This window comes from Ursus americanus, chromosome 4, assembly GCF_024610735.1.
Source record: "Ursus americanus isolate L20-20 chromosome 4, mUrsAme1.1.p, whole genome shotgun sequence".
In the NCBI taxonomy this organism is placed as follows: Eukaryota; Metazoa; Chordata; class Mammalia; order Carnivora; family Ursidae; genus Ursus; species Ursus americanus.
In genome coordinates, this window is record NC_142130.1 from 85,457,547 (window position 1) to 85,473,079 (window position 15,533).

A 15,533-nucleotide genomic window follows, 5' to 3' on the forward strand; every position below is an offset into this window, starting at 1 on the left:
AATCTGATCTTGGAGTGACAATGTTGGGTGGTTTATAATAATTTTATTGGGTCTAAAAGATTTATACTTTCCTTATATATTTCCTGTTCAGTCACCTATGCTTCTACCCATAGCACTGGGCTAAAAAAATATAAACCAAGTGTGTATTCTGTCAAATAAATATTTTCCAAGTTCAAGTTCAATTCACTTCTTAAGTGTGATAACCACAATGGGGAAAAAAAGCCCTAAAGGAACGCAGCACTGTCATCTGATTTACTTTGCCCCATGAACTCTGTTTAAAATAATTGCATACTCATTGTATTCTATAGTACATATCTTCATTAATGAGTTGTTTCTTACAGTATACATAATCTTCTCTTAAGTGATAAGCTATGTGACTTATTTTAGAAAGCACTATCGAGGTTCTGAGAGACTAGTCCTTGTTAGTAAGTGGGTTCTGAACATTTAAAAATTGAAATAAATTGTAGGCGGAGAGCACACATATTTATCATGTTTATTATTGACAGAGGTCATGTTGTAGAATTAGATCTGTTAAAACAAATGACGCTGCTGACACTGAACCCTAGAATTTATTTGCGTCAGGACAGCATGGGTCTGGGAGAAATTTCCCATAGTAGAGAAAGCAGGAAGGAAGAACTCCCAAGAGGGGGAAGGTCAAGGCTGAAAGTCATGTGCCCAGTATTCTTGCCATGTTTATCAGTCATAAAGGTTATTGCACCTCCCCAGAGGCCTAGTGAGAAAGGATTTAAAGAGTAGTCCTATGGGTATTTAAGGAAAATTAATTCCTCCCAGGAACTAGTGAGGAAAAGACTGCCCTGCTAATATACTGGACTAGTACAAAAGGAATCCAGATTCTGATTCTCGCTTCCCAACTAAGTAACTAACTTCAGAACTTTGGAGTCTGGTTTTCGATCCCATCATCTGCAGAAAAACACCTGCTGTTGTGATAAGTTTGAGGGTCTCTTTGCTTGTTTATGTAATAAAAATGCCTGCCACTTATGGAGCTCTATTCCCAGGCACTGAGTCAAGGTGTTTTATAAACTATTTCACTTAATTGTCAGAAAGCCCCTTACTTTATAAAAGCTCAGAGGGTTAAGAGACAGCTATGGACTATGAGAAACAAGCTGAGGGCCTCAGAGGGGAGGGGGGTGGGGGAATGGGATAGACTGGTGATGGGTAGTAAGGAGGGCACGTATTGCATGGTGCACTGGGTGTCATACGCACCTAATGAATCATTGAACTTTACATCGGAAACCGGGGATGTACTGTATGGTGACTAACATAATATAATAAAAAAATTTAAAAAAAAAGAGAGACAGCTTAAGTTGTACAAGCTGTAGGTGGCAGATTCAGAATTAAAACCCTAGCTCTTCTGCTAATCACTGTGGTATACTCATGATATGTGAGCCATGATGTCACACACAATAAATACACGCTCAAAAAAGCACTTAGTATGTATCTTTGAGTGTGTTGGCTAAAAAAAAAAAAAAAAAAAAAAAAATTTCCTAAGGGACTCAAGATTCATTTGGCACCCAGTTTTTATAGTAGAAATCAGAAATCCAATGTATTCCCCAATCCTGGCGAAAAGAGCTCACAAAGCCTATTACTTACTAGAGATGACTGTGAGGAGATGCATATTGATAAGAAAGATCAGATTCTGGGATAGTATGATTTTTAACCCACCATTCTCAGTGCCTGTACTCTAGGTGAGAAGCGATTCACAATAAAAAATAATGATAATGACAATAATAATTATCTTTGTCATAACTGTTTCTTGAAAGAAAGGATTCTGGACCTAAAATCTTTATTCTTTCTTTCTTGAAAAAGATCATTCCAATTTTAGAATTTTTATTCTTTAAGAAAATTTCAACTTTGTTCTTTTAGATCAGAATCTAAATGTAAACTTAGAGGTGATTTTTTTTTAATGAAAAGAATTATTTTGTATTTTTGAATAACATTTCCTTTAAGTATTAAGACTTTGGAATGAGAGCAGTCAAATTAGAATGATCTAGAATTTTCAGGACTCCAGACTGTAAGGCACAGAAACCAATGGCGGGGGTGGGGGGTTAGATTCCATTCTCTTCCCGTCTGTCAGTGCCCTGACTATAGATACACAACTTGGTGAGTTTCTGAGTCCCACCTGTCAATCACATTAAAAAAAAAAAAAAAACAGACAAAAAGAGCAAGCACAGTGAGCATAGTGAATAGTTAAGAAATAATTTTATTAGCTCTGAGACAACAAGTACGCACATCTGATCAAGGATTCACTTCACTTCTGATTCACTTCTGAAATGACTCTAGAAACTATAATTTCAGCGGGTGTTAGTATAGGTGGAAATTTTAGTATGGACAGCACAGTGTTGGTGGTTATGAATAAATATAGAGTTACACAGTTTTGAGATATTCTCTATGATATTGGGAGTGACAATATGGTTAATTGAACTGTCAGGTGAGATTGCTAATTCATCAAGGGCCTCCTGGTGGATGAGATCCATTTTTCTTAAACAAATCATGTGTAGCACACCCACCGTATATTGAGAGCATTGATGAGCATTTCATACAGAACTCAAAGAAAAAGACACAATAGAGAAACTCAATGGAACAAAAGTTTAAAAATCTATTAATGTTTACACTGGGCTTAGAAATGATATAGATTTATTTCTTATCCATTAGAAAATATGGTAGATGAAAGAAGGTTTCGAAAAGATATTGACTAATAATACAGTTTCAAGGTAGCAGACAGAAACAAACAGAATTATGCAATTATTTTCAGGCCTTTGAGAGCAGGCCAAATGCAGTAGCTTTATCAACTCTTTAAAACTTTGTTATAAAGTAAATCGTTAGTCATCTACACAAGCACTTGTAAGTATATAAATTAAACCAGAGACTTTAATCATCATTAAGTCAACTGAGCATTAAATATATTCCAGGGTAGAGTTTTGTTTGATTTATAGCATTTAGAATAGTAGACATACATGCAAATTCATTGTATTCCTTTCTCTGCTGTGTATGAAAGAGAGATAAGCATAAAAGAAAAGACTCGGATGCTTGTATTTGGACTTGTAAAATTTTTATAACTAGAAAGTAATATTTTAAATCTATGAGTAGGTTTTTTTTTAACAAAAAAATAGATGGTCTTTTATTTGGGAAGCAGAAAGTGTTGGTCAGCTGTGCAGTGAAATGTATGGGAAAAGAAATAATTCATTTGTCTATTTTTAAGTGCAAATTTAAAAAGACCTCAGTTGAATTCTACAAATTAGCTGCCATTGGAGCTATGGACATAATGTGTTATTTATTAAGCATATTTTATGCCTAAGTGAAATTGAATAGACATATATGAATCTTTACATTCTATGGTTTTCTAGATGGTAATGTGCTATAGAAGACTGATACCTACATCACTTTGCTATTCAATAATATTTTTATTAACAGTAGCATAGGAGAGGTTGTTGATTATATACTCTACGAAGTCATAGAGTGGGACCAATTTCTTTTTTAATTACTTAGGAAATCAAAGCAAGACTCTTAAGCCTAAAAGTCACTTTGAGAATCACCAACTACTATTTCTAAAACTCCCCCAAAGCTAACATAACTTAGGTTGTGTTTTTATTTTATTTTTTTAAAGATTTAATTTATTTGACACACAGAGAGAAAGCACAAGCAGGGGGAGCTGCAGGCAGAGGGAGAGGGAGAAGCAGGCTCACCACTAAGCAGGGAGCCCGATGTGGGGCTCGATCCAGGACCTTGAGATCATGACCCAAGCCGAAGGCAGATGCTTAACTGGCTGAGCCACCCAGGTGCCCCAGGTTGTATTTTTCTGGAGTTTTTTATTCTATTCAGATAGATAAATTGATGGTTAGATAATAAATAATTTTGAGAAATGTTCATTGATATGTGTAATATTATATAAAATGTCACACCTTATTTATCATGGTTTATAATCTAATTTTTAATTTTGTAATATGTCTTTCATCATACAATTCCTATGGATCTCTATGTTTATATGTAATATGGATCCACTGTTTTTAATTCTTGTAAAATATTTATTAGTATAACTACATTACATTTTATTTCATAGTCTCCCTTTGATGGACGTGTCCATTGCTTCTAATTTTTCAGTATCGCAGCAGTGCAAAAATAAATATTGTAAGACTTGAAAGAATGTTTCTGTAGGGGAGACATTAAGAAGGAAGTATCTGGTCATACAATGCGGGCATTTTAAATATTCACGAAGATAGCAGCTCTAGCAAATTCTACTACCACATTCAGTGTGTAAGAATATGTTTTTAAGTTGACATAAACAACTAAAATGTTTGCCAAATGGATGATGAAAAATAGCACTTATAATTACTAATTACTGCTTAGTGGAACATTTTTTGATGTGTCTATTGACGACTGTACTTCTTTTATGAGTAATTGCTCTTATTTTTTAAAAGATTTTATGTATTTACTTGAGAGAGAGAGAGTGTGAGGTAGGGGCAGTGGGAGAGGGAGAAGCAGACTCCCTGCTCAGCAGGGAGCCCACCATGGGGCTCTATCCCAGACCCTGAGATCATGACCTGAGCAGGAGGCAGATGCTTAACTGACTGAGCCACCCAAGTGCTCCTAATTGCTCATATTCTTTATTTCTTCTTAAGTCACGAGTTTCTCTTTCTTTATTTGTAGTTATTAAATATCCTCAACAGTAATTTTATAGTGCATGTTATACTATTTTATCTCAATCATGATTTTTTTGTCATTTTTTTGGCCTGGGTTTTTATTATTATTATTGTTATTATTATTATTATTATTAGGTTATAATTGACATATAACCTAATAGATCCAAGTGTGCTGATTTTTCCACTAGGACTATTTGCTAGACTTTAGGTTTACAGAAAATTTGAGTGGAAAGTACAGAAATTTCTCACACTCCCTCTCAGCCCGCACACACACTTTTGCTTTATTTTTAATTTCTTTGTAATGTCTTCTGTTATCACGAGGTTTTGATCTTGATGTAGCCACATTTACAAATCTTTTATTTTATAAAGATTTGTTTGTTCTTATTTAACCTAAGGTCTTACATTTTCTCCCAATTTTTCCCCCACTGATGAGTTTATGTTTCCTTCCCTTGGGTCAAAATAATCTATGCCTCTTTTTAAATGTACCTATTACCCCTACCCTCTCTTTCCCTTATTGCATATCCAAACCCCAGTCAGTTCACAGTCAGGTATCATGCCAATGCTATTTCTTCCACCAAGTATTCTCTAATTCTCCTGTTAGAGTCCTCCCTCTGATTCATTTTATATTGTACTCAAAACGGTTGAGGCAGTATTATGTTTGTTTCAGTGTATTACTCCTCTGAATAGTTCTTGAGAACAGGATCTATAAACCTTGATATCCCCAAAGAATCTCATTTGATTCTTCAAAGAACAGGTTTTCTATAAAAGTTTGTAAAGAGAAAGACTGTATGTTTAGTTTGGACAGCTGAATACTCAGCTGGGACACACAGTAATTATTTTCAAATACTTGAACACCTGTTCAGTGTTAAAGGAATTAAACTGGGCCTATATGGTCAATGGATGGTTGCTAAGAACAATTCGATTTGTGTCAATACGAAGAAGAAATTTTCAACAGATAGTACTCTCTGAAAATAGAATGAACTCACAAAGGAGTGACTTGATCGTCCACAGACATGTTCAAGCGGAAGTGATACATACATATTCCTTCTGTAAACCTTTCTGATACATGGTAGGCCTCCTGAATAAATAAAATGGTAGCCCCTTCTGTATGCTTCGAGAGTTTTAATTTTAGACTCCTGATATTGATGACCTTCTTCCATTCATCCCATCTCCAGTTAACACCCATCTCCACAGGCCATTTTATTTTACTTTAAACATGATTCGCTTTTTATTTACAGAAATTCTTAGGATAGATGTTACTTTTTACTGCTGAGATGGATGATTTTATTTCCACTTTTTGGAGAACTTTGTAGAGGTTAAATAATTTCTCTCAGGGTTCAATATTAAATCTATTCCAAAGCCCAAACATTATCTACAAAACCAACAAACACACATATTGGTAGGGAAATATATATACATTTAATACTTTATATAATTTGCACTAAATTGATTTATTTTATAAATGTTTTCCCCCGGTTTTCTGTAGACATATCAATCACAGACACTCGAAGAGAAATGCCACTCTATATGTTAAAACTAGAGCAAAACAAAACAAAACAAAGTCCTAAGAAGTCATATTCTATCTTCTTTATATTTTTAATTAGGCGATTAAACTAAATGACAGGAAACGAGTGCTTCTACAATGCTATGCATATTGCCCAGAACATTGATAAAACTTTAGTGAATATGAAATAAAGCATAATGCAAAGCATTATTTCCCAATAGAAATTTGTTTATTAACTATGAACCAGAACATTTTCTAGAGTCAGAAAGCAATAATTCAGCAGAGGAGGATTATAGCAGAATCATGAACATAGATCATCACTAACCATGAAGAGTCTATAAGAGTATTTTGTCATTCTTTCAACAAACAATTCTCATGCTGCTGCTACTCCCAAGGCTCTCTCCTAGGCATTGGGAACAAAAGCCGAATGCCAGCCAAGTGAGGGCTTTGGGGCTTCTTTGGAAGAGAAGATTTGCTGAAAGTCTTCCGATTTTGAGCTGTAGTTGAACACTGCTGCTTGCATATCCTGATAATCAGTCAGTAGAGGATAGATGCAACAGCTGAACATAGCATATTTAAGGTAATGCTATCTCTTAGCTCATTAGCAACATGCTAGTTAAGCAGTCCACAGACTATGGATAAAAAGCAGAACATTCTGAAAGAATGTGCTGGAATCATCAGTCAAACCAAAAAGGCTTTCTTCATCGAGAAGGTAGGGGATACTCCCAGTGGCAAACAGGGGACAGCGACAGCCAACATCAGAAAGCTGGCGATGGGTGTATCTTATGTGGAATCTCTTCAGTGTGCCCATTGTAGTCAATCGCAGAGACAATACCACCTTCAGGATCAGCCCTCAACACAAAGGACGTTAACAGAGCAACAAAGAAAAAAAAGCTAGCAAATGATCACGGTTGTGGTTAATAAGTCCTGGAGTTGTATTTGAGGTTAATATAACAAGATTCTTAAGACACATGAAGTAATTAGGCCGAATTTAGAGAAGACGACTCCTTGGTAGGATCTGCCCTGAGATAATTTCCAGCAGCCATAAATGCAACAAACTGCTCAACAGCAACTCAGAGGTCTGCAACCACTGCATAAATACCTCAGAGGAGGAAAGGTACTTGGAATGCAGCTCAGAGACTGGAAATTTCTAGAAAAATATCCCAGCGGTTGGCAGCTCATTGATCCATAACTTGGGTATTGGCAATTTCTCACTAGATAGTTTTGGGATTGGCAGCTTCTGGCAATACAACATGATGGTGAGAAGCCACTGGGTATGAAGGCAAGATTTTGGTAGGCTCTGTACTTCAAACTGCCCAGTCTACAGTGGTTTAGGGGTCGGAAACTGTCGGACAAGCAATTAAGTCGCCCAAAGCATTTGAAGCCACTGCTGAAGGTCTGGCAGACTTTAGATGCCCTTTGGCTGGGTGTGTAGCAATAAGATACATACCCCTTGGTCTGAGTGCATGGGCTGCAGCTGGGTTTGGGTCCGATGTTCGTAGTTTCACAGGTGCTGCAGACTTGGCTCACTGTTGGAGAGTTGCAGGGCACACAGGAGCTTGATGGATTGCAACTTGTGGTGCAAGTCTTGAGCTCACAGCTAGGAGATTTGCAGCTTGGCGTTTCACCATAAGTTCCTTGGCAGTTACCCAGGAGCCAGAGATTTCCTTGGTAGCTACTGGGTAGGCAGAGCCCAAAGGTAGGGCTTACATCACTGGAGCAAAGAGCAACGGAAGAAGTCACTGGGATGTAACAGTGAGTTCTGTAGGATGTGCCACTGCAATCCCCAGAACAGTCCAGAAGAGACACAGAGCTTGACTGCATGTTCAGTGATGGCCGTGGAAGTATGGTGATACTATGGCCTACGGACTTTTTATATCTTTCCTGGGGATTGTCGGCAGCCTTTCCAGACTCTCTTCCTTCTCAGTGCCTGGGACAACAATACAACAACATCTAATTAGTGTGTTGTTTAGCTACACCTGCTGACATCTTCACACTCCTTTAAAAATAAGTTTATTTTGATTCTTCAAAGTATCTCTAATCGCCACTTTGAGCATCATCCATCACCCATTATCTGTAGACCATAGCTTCAGTGAATAGTGATTTTAACGTTAATAAGCAAACTCTCATCTGCCAATCGATGGTTAACAAGAGTTCACATGTCTATGGGCTTCCGCAGCATAGTCATTAAAGGGTTAACAAGGATTCAAGCTAAACAAGGAACCTGTACTTTTCCATTCTTTTGACTGCTGCAAAATACTGCAGGACTTAATCCTATACTGTGAGCTAAGCAGAATACTTTGGCTGTCTCAATACTGTTGCTTAAAACACAGGGTAAAGCATTGAACTATTAAGAGAAAGAATTGTTCCCCCAAAATATGTACTATGCTCTTAACTGTGGCCATGTATCAGTGATGACTTCTCATCTGACATATTTGGAGAACTCCCCCTGTAAGACTCACAGTAATCCACGAGAGATTTAATGACCTAACTTGTACTCATGGGTCAGTGGTTGCTAAGTAACCAAGACTTTTATGAGATTTCTTTCCTAAAGAGTTTCTGAATATGTCGTATCAAAGAAGGCCAGTTTCTCAAGATTATGCCTCCCTAATTGACTGAGATTATACATCATATATCCCCTTGTCTCAGCTGTAAAGCCCAATTCTTGCCGGATATGTAACAATTTTCTACATTTCTCCCAACATAAGTTTTATTTATTCTTGATTTGCTATTTTTTTGCACATAGACTTCATTCATTCCTGTGTTGAAGAGTTATTCTTTGTCTATACCCACAAAAGAGAATAACTATGTTTAAAAGTGTATTTGAATAACATATAGTTCCTACAGGTACTCTACATCCTAAATAACACTTTTTGCTCCTTATGATGAAAGCTGATGGAAATTTTTTTTTTTTAAGATTTTAATTTGAACTGAAGAATTGACATTTTGTTCTTGAAAATATAAACTATAATTCAAACTTACAGCCTACAGTGAATTGGAAACAAGAATTCATTTATTAACAGTGATGAGTTCAGACAGAGGACAGTACCAACTTATTCAGGTAAGGTAAGCTATGAGGCTAGTGTTTAAAAGACATTGCCCTTAGAGAAGACAATGAGATTTCTCTTCCTGTTCTCTGCTTCTCAGCTAAATGTTTAAAATGCATGCCACCTTAAACCTACAGTTATTCTCCAAACATTTTTCTCAATCTGAGTTTTCTCCATGCTTCTCTCAGTCTTATTCTGTAAGGTGATGGGTTTATCCGCTAAGCAACTCTTTATTAAACACGTTTTGCTGTCTTGTGAAGTGTCTCTTAAGTGAAAAGGGTCGGGATCAGAGAACCCTATTTTCAGCTAATTGTTTGGCTACAGAGTGTCCTGGGATTTTGTGCAGGAATGTTCAGTCCTGGGGCAGGCAGAAGAAGAAATAAAATATATAAGGCAGTTGATGGCCAACTTCCCACTGAGTTACTGAATCCTAGTGATATATAGAAGAGTCCAGAGGTTGATGGGGCTTTATTTCTGCATTTCTCCATGGTACCTCAAGTCTTATTTTTAGGTTTCCTTGAGGTAGATTTGAGGGGGGAACAGAATAAGTCAGCCCACTATTAAGCCCACATACTCCCCTTCCAACTTAGCATTAAGTGGTATTTTAAATTAATAGACCGGTGGTGGGTAGTAAGGAGGGCACGTATTGCATGGTGCACTGGGTGTTATACGCAACTAATGAGTCATCGAACTTTATATCAGAAACCGGGGATGTACTGTATGGTGACTAACATAATATAATAAAAAATCATTAAAAAATTAATTAATTAATTAGTTAATATCATTCACACTAGTGTAAATCCAACAAAAATATGTAGAACAGCACATAGTATGACCGATGTTCACAACGTGAGACTTACTTAAATTTAGTTGGTACAATAATATTCTAAACAATCAAATGTTGAGATTTGCAAATGTAGAGTTAGATCAACTCCAATCATTTTTTTTTTAAATTGAAGTATAGTTGACACACAATGTTATATTAGTTTCAGGTGTGCAATATAGTGACTCGACAATGTTATATATTACACTACATTCACCAGGATAAGTATAGCTATTACCTGTCATCATACAAGGTTATTACAATATTATTGACTATATTCCCTATGTTTTCATCCCTGTGACTTATTTGTTTTACATCTGGAAGTTTGTACCTCTTAATCCCCTTCACCTACTTCACTCATCTCCCCAGGCCCTTCTCCTCTGGCAACTATCAGTTTGTTCTCTGTATTTATGAGTTTGTTTTTGTTTGTTAATTCATTCTTTTGTTTTGTTTTTCAGATTCCACATATAAGTAAAATCATACGGCATTTGTCTCTCTTTGTCTGACTTATTTTACTTAGCAAAATACTCTCTAAGTCCATCCAAGTTGGACCAACTCCTCTCATTTGCTTTTGTGTTTTACCTTCTTACCTACCCATCACAGTCATAGGTAACCATCACAACCCATTCACCCACTTTTTTTTTGTAAATGATACCTCTACAGAATTGTCTTCTATTTTAGTCTGCATCTCGGCAAGACACAGAACTGATAGCATCAGTAAGAGAGCAAATAAGCTCATCACAGTGGTAAGTTTTAGCAGAAAGTAAAAACCATTGTCATTTACATGCCACTGTCCTCTGAAGGCTTTGGAGAAGCATATGGATTACTCTCTTTTCACCGAATTGCTAAAAAGATCTTTCCTTTCATTAATTCCCCTATTTGTAATATATATATATATATATATATATATATATATATATATATATATATGGTATATGAAAAGTAAATAGAATCCTGCCCACCCAAGATGCCCATATCCTAATCCTTGGACCCTGTGAATGTCACCCAAAGTGGCAAAAGGGACTTCGTAGACATGAATAAGTTAAGGATTTTGAGTAGGTTTCTGGGTGAGCCTGATGTAATCATAGGAGTTCTTCTAAAAAGGAGACAGTCAATCAGAGAGAGAAGGCAGTCTGATGACAGAGGCACAGATTGACATAAGTGAAGGAACCTTGAGAAGCTGGAAGAGGCAAGGAATGAATTTTCCACTAGAGATTCCAGAAGGTATCAGCCCTTTTGACATCCTGACTTTAGTTCAATGAAACTGATTTCAACCTTCTGGCCTCCAAAATTGCAAGAATACATTTCTATTGTGTTAAGCCACCAAGTTTGTGATAATATGTTATAGTAGCCACAGGAAACTAATATATTATGTCAAAGAATCTAGGTCACTCTATTAGTTAGTCTTTATGTAGAGTTTGGGCTCTGCATTCTGTATTCAGGGCAAATTTAAGACACAAGGATTAAGTTTTCTAGCCACCAGATAATTCAGAGAAATTCCCATGCCTTCTGAAGAATAAGAAACAAAATCCCTTTATCTAATGAGGCAGCAGATTCCTTGTAACTCATTAAAAAAGAGTTATGGAACTCTTTCCCAATTTTTTCCAAAGGTTAAAAATCCTTTAGGGTAAACACAGAAGATCAAAGAAAGCTAAATTTTCCAGTAAATGGCCCTTAAAGAAAATAATGGAGGTCACCTTCTAGACTTTTAAGTCATGGTAGAATTTTTATCTTCCTTTTTTGCCACCACATATATATTTGCATTCTAATTCCACTTGCCCCAGTGCTATTAAATGATGCAACAGTGATCCCATGATTTAAAAAAGGAAAATGTATGCAAACCCATACTTACATAGAAATTAAATTGTAACTATTGAGTCCAAATGATTCTTAACTTTAGCAGTGGTAACCTAGAATGATGGGCACAATAGCTACATTTACCCCGTTGGATTCATAGATCATTAATTGTTTCAACAGCTGAAGGGCAGATGAGCAAAATTAAAAACTTGAGAAACAGGAGTAAATGAAGATAAAGCACTTTAAAAATGATAACACAAATGGGTGACAAACAGAAATGCAAGTCTGATTTGTGCTTACATTTTAAGGAAAACATTGTAAGAATATAATGAGATACTGGTGAATAAGAGTTAAACATTTTGAGATGGAGTTGTCAAGACTATAACTCCATCAGTTATGAATCACCATCTTACTAAGTACTATTGAAGCATATTTATTAGTGTGTGACCTAGGAAAATTATCTCTCAATGCCTCAGTATCTTCTGACATAAAACCAGAGCCAATAGCACCTACTTTGCAGGACGGTTGCGAGGACAGAATGAGATAAAAAATGTGAAGATAATTAAGAGAGTGCTTGGCACATAGTAGATGCAAACCAAATGTTACTTTTCCTTCTAATTTTCCAAAGCTGTCATTAAAAAAAAAAATTCTAGCCACCCAGTAGACTAAAGAAGAATATTCTCACTGTTGATTTACTTTGATGTTGCAAAGAGATATCCTGCAATAATCTTGTCTCTTCTAAAAGTTAATGCCATAGATGGACAGTTCTCCCCCATGTAGTTAAGAAAAATGCTTTCCTTGACAACAGATCACTGATGACTCCTCTTATTCAACCCATATTCTTCTGTGCCATGGTCATGAGCTAATTCCTGGAAGGCTGCATATACAGTTGTTAAGAATAAGGCCTCATTACTCAAATTTCATAGGTTCTAATCTTTTACATATTTTATAATATCACTTAACTACCAAATGTTTCCATAACTCAATGTCCACATCTTCAAAATGGAGTTAATAATAATAGTATTTTCTCTATAGATGGCTCTGAGGATTAAACGAGTTAGTCAAGCAAAGGTTATGCAATAGAGTTAGTACGTAGTTGATGAGAACTTTTATCATTATCACCAGCCTCCAATCTTTATTATTATCATTATTAAATATTATTACTGGATCTCATGTAAAACCCATTGCATTTTGTAAGAGTACATCAGAAAGAGAGGAAGAAGGAAGGAAGGAAGGAAGGAAGGAAGGAAGGAAGGAAGGAAGGAAGGAAGGAAGGAAAAAGCACTAGAGGAGGCTAGGTTTTAGGCTAGAAAACTTGTTGCAATCTATCTAAGTTATATATCAAACATACACACACACACACAATTTAATTTAGAGAATTTAATTTGTTGAGGACATTTCCTACCATCTCCATAGGAAATCACACTCCCAGAGAGGACCTAGTGTATGTACCATTAAAATTAGTCAGCATCCTAGAAAGAAGGGTGGGCTGTGGCTGAGACGAGAAGAAATAGTTTTGTTTGCAGTTTAGACTTGGCAGCTTTAGAGTTGAAGGTCACGGTTGCCAAGTTATGGACAACTTCTGAGAGGCTTCTGGATTAGTCATTACCTAAATGAAAAAGGCTATAGATGATATGGAGAATAAAGGAAAGTCTTTGAAATCCAACTTTGGGCAAGTTGCTGACCCTACTGGGCTTTTTTATCTGTAAAAATGGGGAAAATAAAATGTTTTCATAGTTGTCTTCGTAGGAGATTACTGATTATATAGTGGTAGGGTGGCGTATTGAAAGTATCAGTATGGTAGATATGAGAAGTTGCTTGTAGGAAGAGCAAGTTCTCACTGAGTACATGGAAGAAGTGAAATAATTAGTTCCATACATATATAAAAGAGAAATAAGTTCCAAGTAACAGTGTTCTCTATGTCAGAATCCATGAGGGAGTGGGGGGATGCTCTTGTTAAGTTTAACTCAAGAGGAAAACAATTCCATTGTTCAGAATTAAAATTTATGTAACCCCTTTGTGGTTTATCCCATTAGGTAAGGTGAACACTGTAACTTGCTCCGTTCCATGATATGTTAAAGGACATATATCAAGTTAGTTGGTGATTCTCGTTCTATCTTCCCTCTGTCTCTACTGGCAACATTCCCTATAGTCAAGGCTCTCTACTCCTGAATCCCAGAATGAGAATGATTTTGGAGATGGAATAATGAATGTGTATGAGTGATAAGTAAACCATTGCAATTTCAAGCTTCTGGAATTTTGAAGTTCTCGGTTACTGTGATAAAACACAGTCTGTTCTGACTAAATAACCTTCATAATTCCCTGTTGAAGTGTTAGAAAATGCAGATGCACATTTAGTGCTCAAGTGGTATGACATGTTCAATCAGGACCTTGAAAGTATCTATCTTGTTTCCTTTTTTCAGATACTTTTTTTTTCTTTAAATATATTTAGTTCAGTATAACTAAAAGGCTTTAACTTCATGAAGGATAATAAAGAATTTAAAAATTACTATTTTCTGAATTATTTGAAATAAGTTTATTTAGAGATAACCATGAAAACTTTTTTTTTTGCTTAAGAACATGTTAATGACATAGAAATCCAGAAGGCTGATAGCAAGAATATCCTAGTGAATAAGCAAAAAATTAAAATCACTTAGAATCTGATCAAGTAAGAATATAGGTTAAAAGAGTAACTGAACTGAAAGCACAATGATCCATCAGCCTAAGAACGATCCATCAACCTACAGATGGTACTTCTTTACAGAGCTCTCTAGCAAGATGCTAGAACGACAATTCAGCATGATCTTCTAATAAATGGAGATTGCCAAGTCCCAAAGGAGGAGCAAGCTGGTTGGAAACTGTTGTATATGCAGTGAACAGGTTGAAGCCTATTAGACACATAGTCCAGGGGTCTGAAGCTGCTGAACACATAACCGAGAGGTTGACAGTCATAGGAGAGATATCTCAAAGGATGGCAGGCACTGGACACAAAATTCAGTGGTCGATACCCACAGGAGATGAAGTTCTGTGGCTGACAGCCATAAGAGAGGTAGTTCTGGGGGCAGAAACTACTGGGCAAATAGTTCTGAGGTCTATTATACATTGATGGTTGACAGGAGCTGGAGAGATAAGAACTAATGGGAAAAAAACTGATTCCTCTGCTGGGCGTGAAGGCACAGTACGTATTGGAAGGGTAGCAGGAAATTTCATAGGTTGCGGGCCCACAGCTGGATTGTTGGTAGCTGGAAGGTTTACCACATGTCTTCAAGAAGTTGTCCAGAAGCCACGTTCTGTTTTGGCTGGGCAAGCAGAGATTATCACCAGAGTTCATACCAGCAGTGTAGAAAGTAGTGGATGAGGTAACAGGAACATGGCAGTGACTCCCAAGAGAGGGAGAACCATAGTTTCCAGAAGAGCAAATGTTCGATGACATGGTAGAATCTGAAGCAAAGATTTCAGATAAGCAGCGAAGAGCACCTTGTCTAAATCTGCATGAAACTAGACCAGATTGCTTATATACCTTGGTGGTACACGCCCGGACTCTCCTCCTACCCATATTTTGAATTGGTTAGCATCATAACATCTCATTATTCATTGTTGTGCTGCCTGGGAAGATGACTTCCCACTCTTCCATAAAATAAGTCCATGTATCTGCCATCTAATCTTTCCCTTGTTATCAGGCTTGAGAATTTATGATGTAATCA

At 36.5% G+C, this 15,533-nt stretch overlaps 2 protein-coding genes across 2 annotated transcripts; both read right to left on the minus strand.

Moving 5' to 3' along the window:
- Positions 1-7,224: 7,224 nt before the first annotated feature.
- On the minus strand, positions 7,225-7,986 carry KRTAP24-1 (keratin associated protein 24-1). Its single transcript, XM_045785718.2, has one exon. It carries the CDS (start codon positions 7,984-7,986, stop codon positions 7,225-7,227), a length of 762 nt encoding a protein of 253 aa, XP_045641674.1.
- A 6,637-nt stretch (positions 7,987-14,623) lies between these two features.
- Positions 14,624-14,932, minus strand: KRTAP25-1 (keratin associated protein 25-1). Its single transcript, XM_045785734.1, has one exon. The coding sequence runs from the start codon at positions 14,930-14,932 to the stop codon at positions 14,624-14,626; it is 309 nt and encodes a 102-aa protein (XP_045641690.1).
- Positions 14,933-15,533: the final 601 nt, after the last annotated feature.

Bases quoted from the DNA above. Each gene is read 5' to 3' on its own strand.
- KRTAP24-1 (XM_045785718.2), bottom strand. From the start codon at position 7,986: ATGCAGTCAAGCTCTGTGTCTCTTCTGGACTGTTCTGGGGATTGCAGT.
- KRTAP25-1 (XM_045785734.1), bottom strand. From the start codon at position 14,932: ATGTATAATAGACCTCAGAACTATTTGCCCAGTAGTTTCTGCCCCCAG.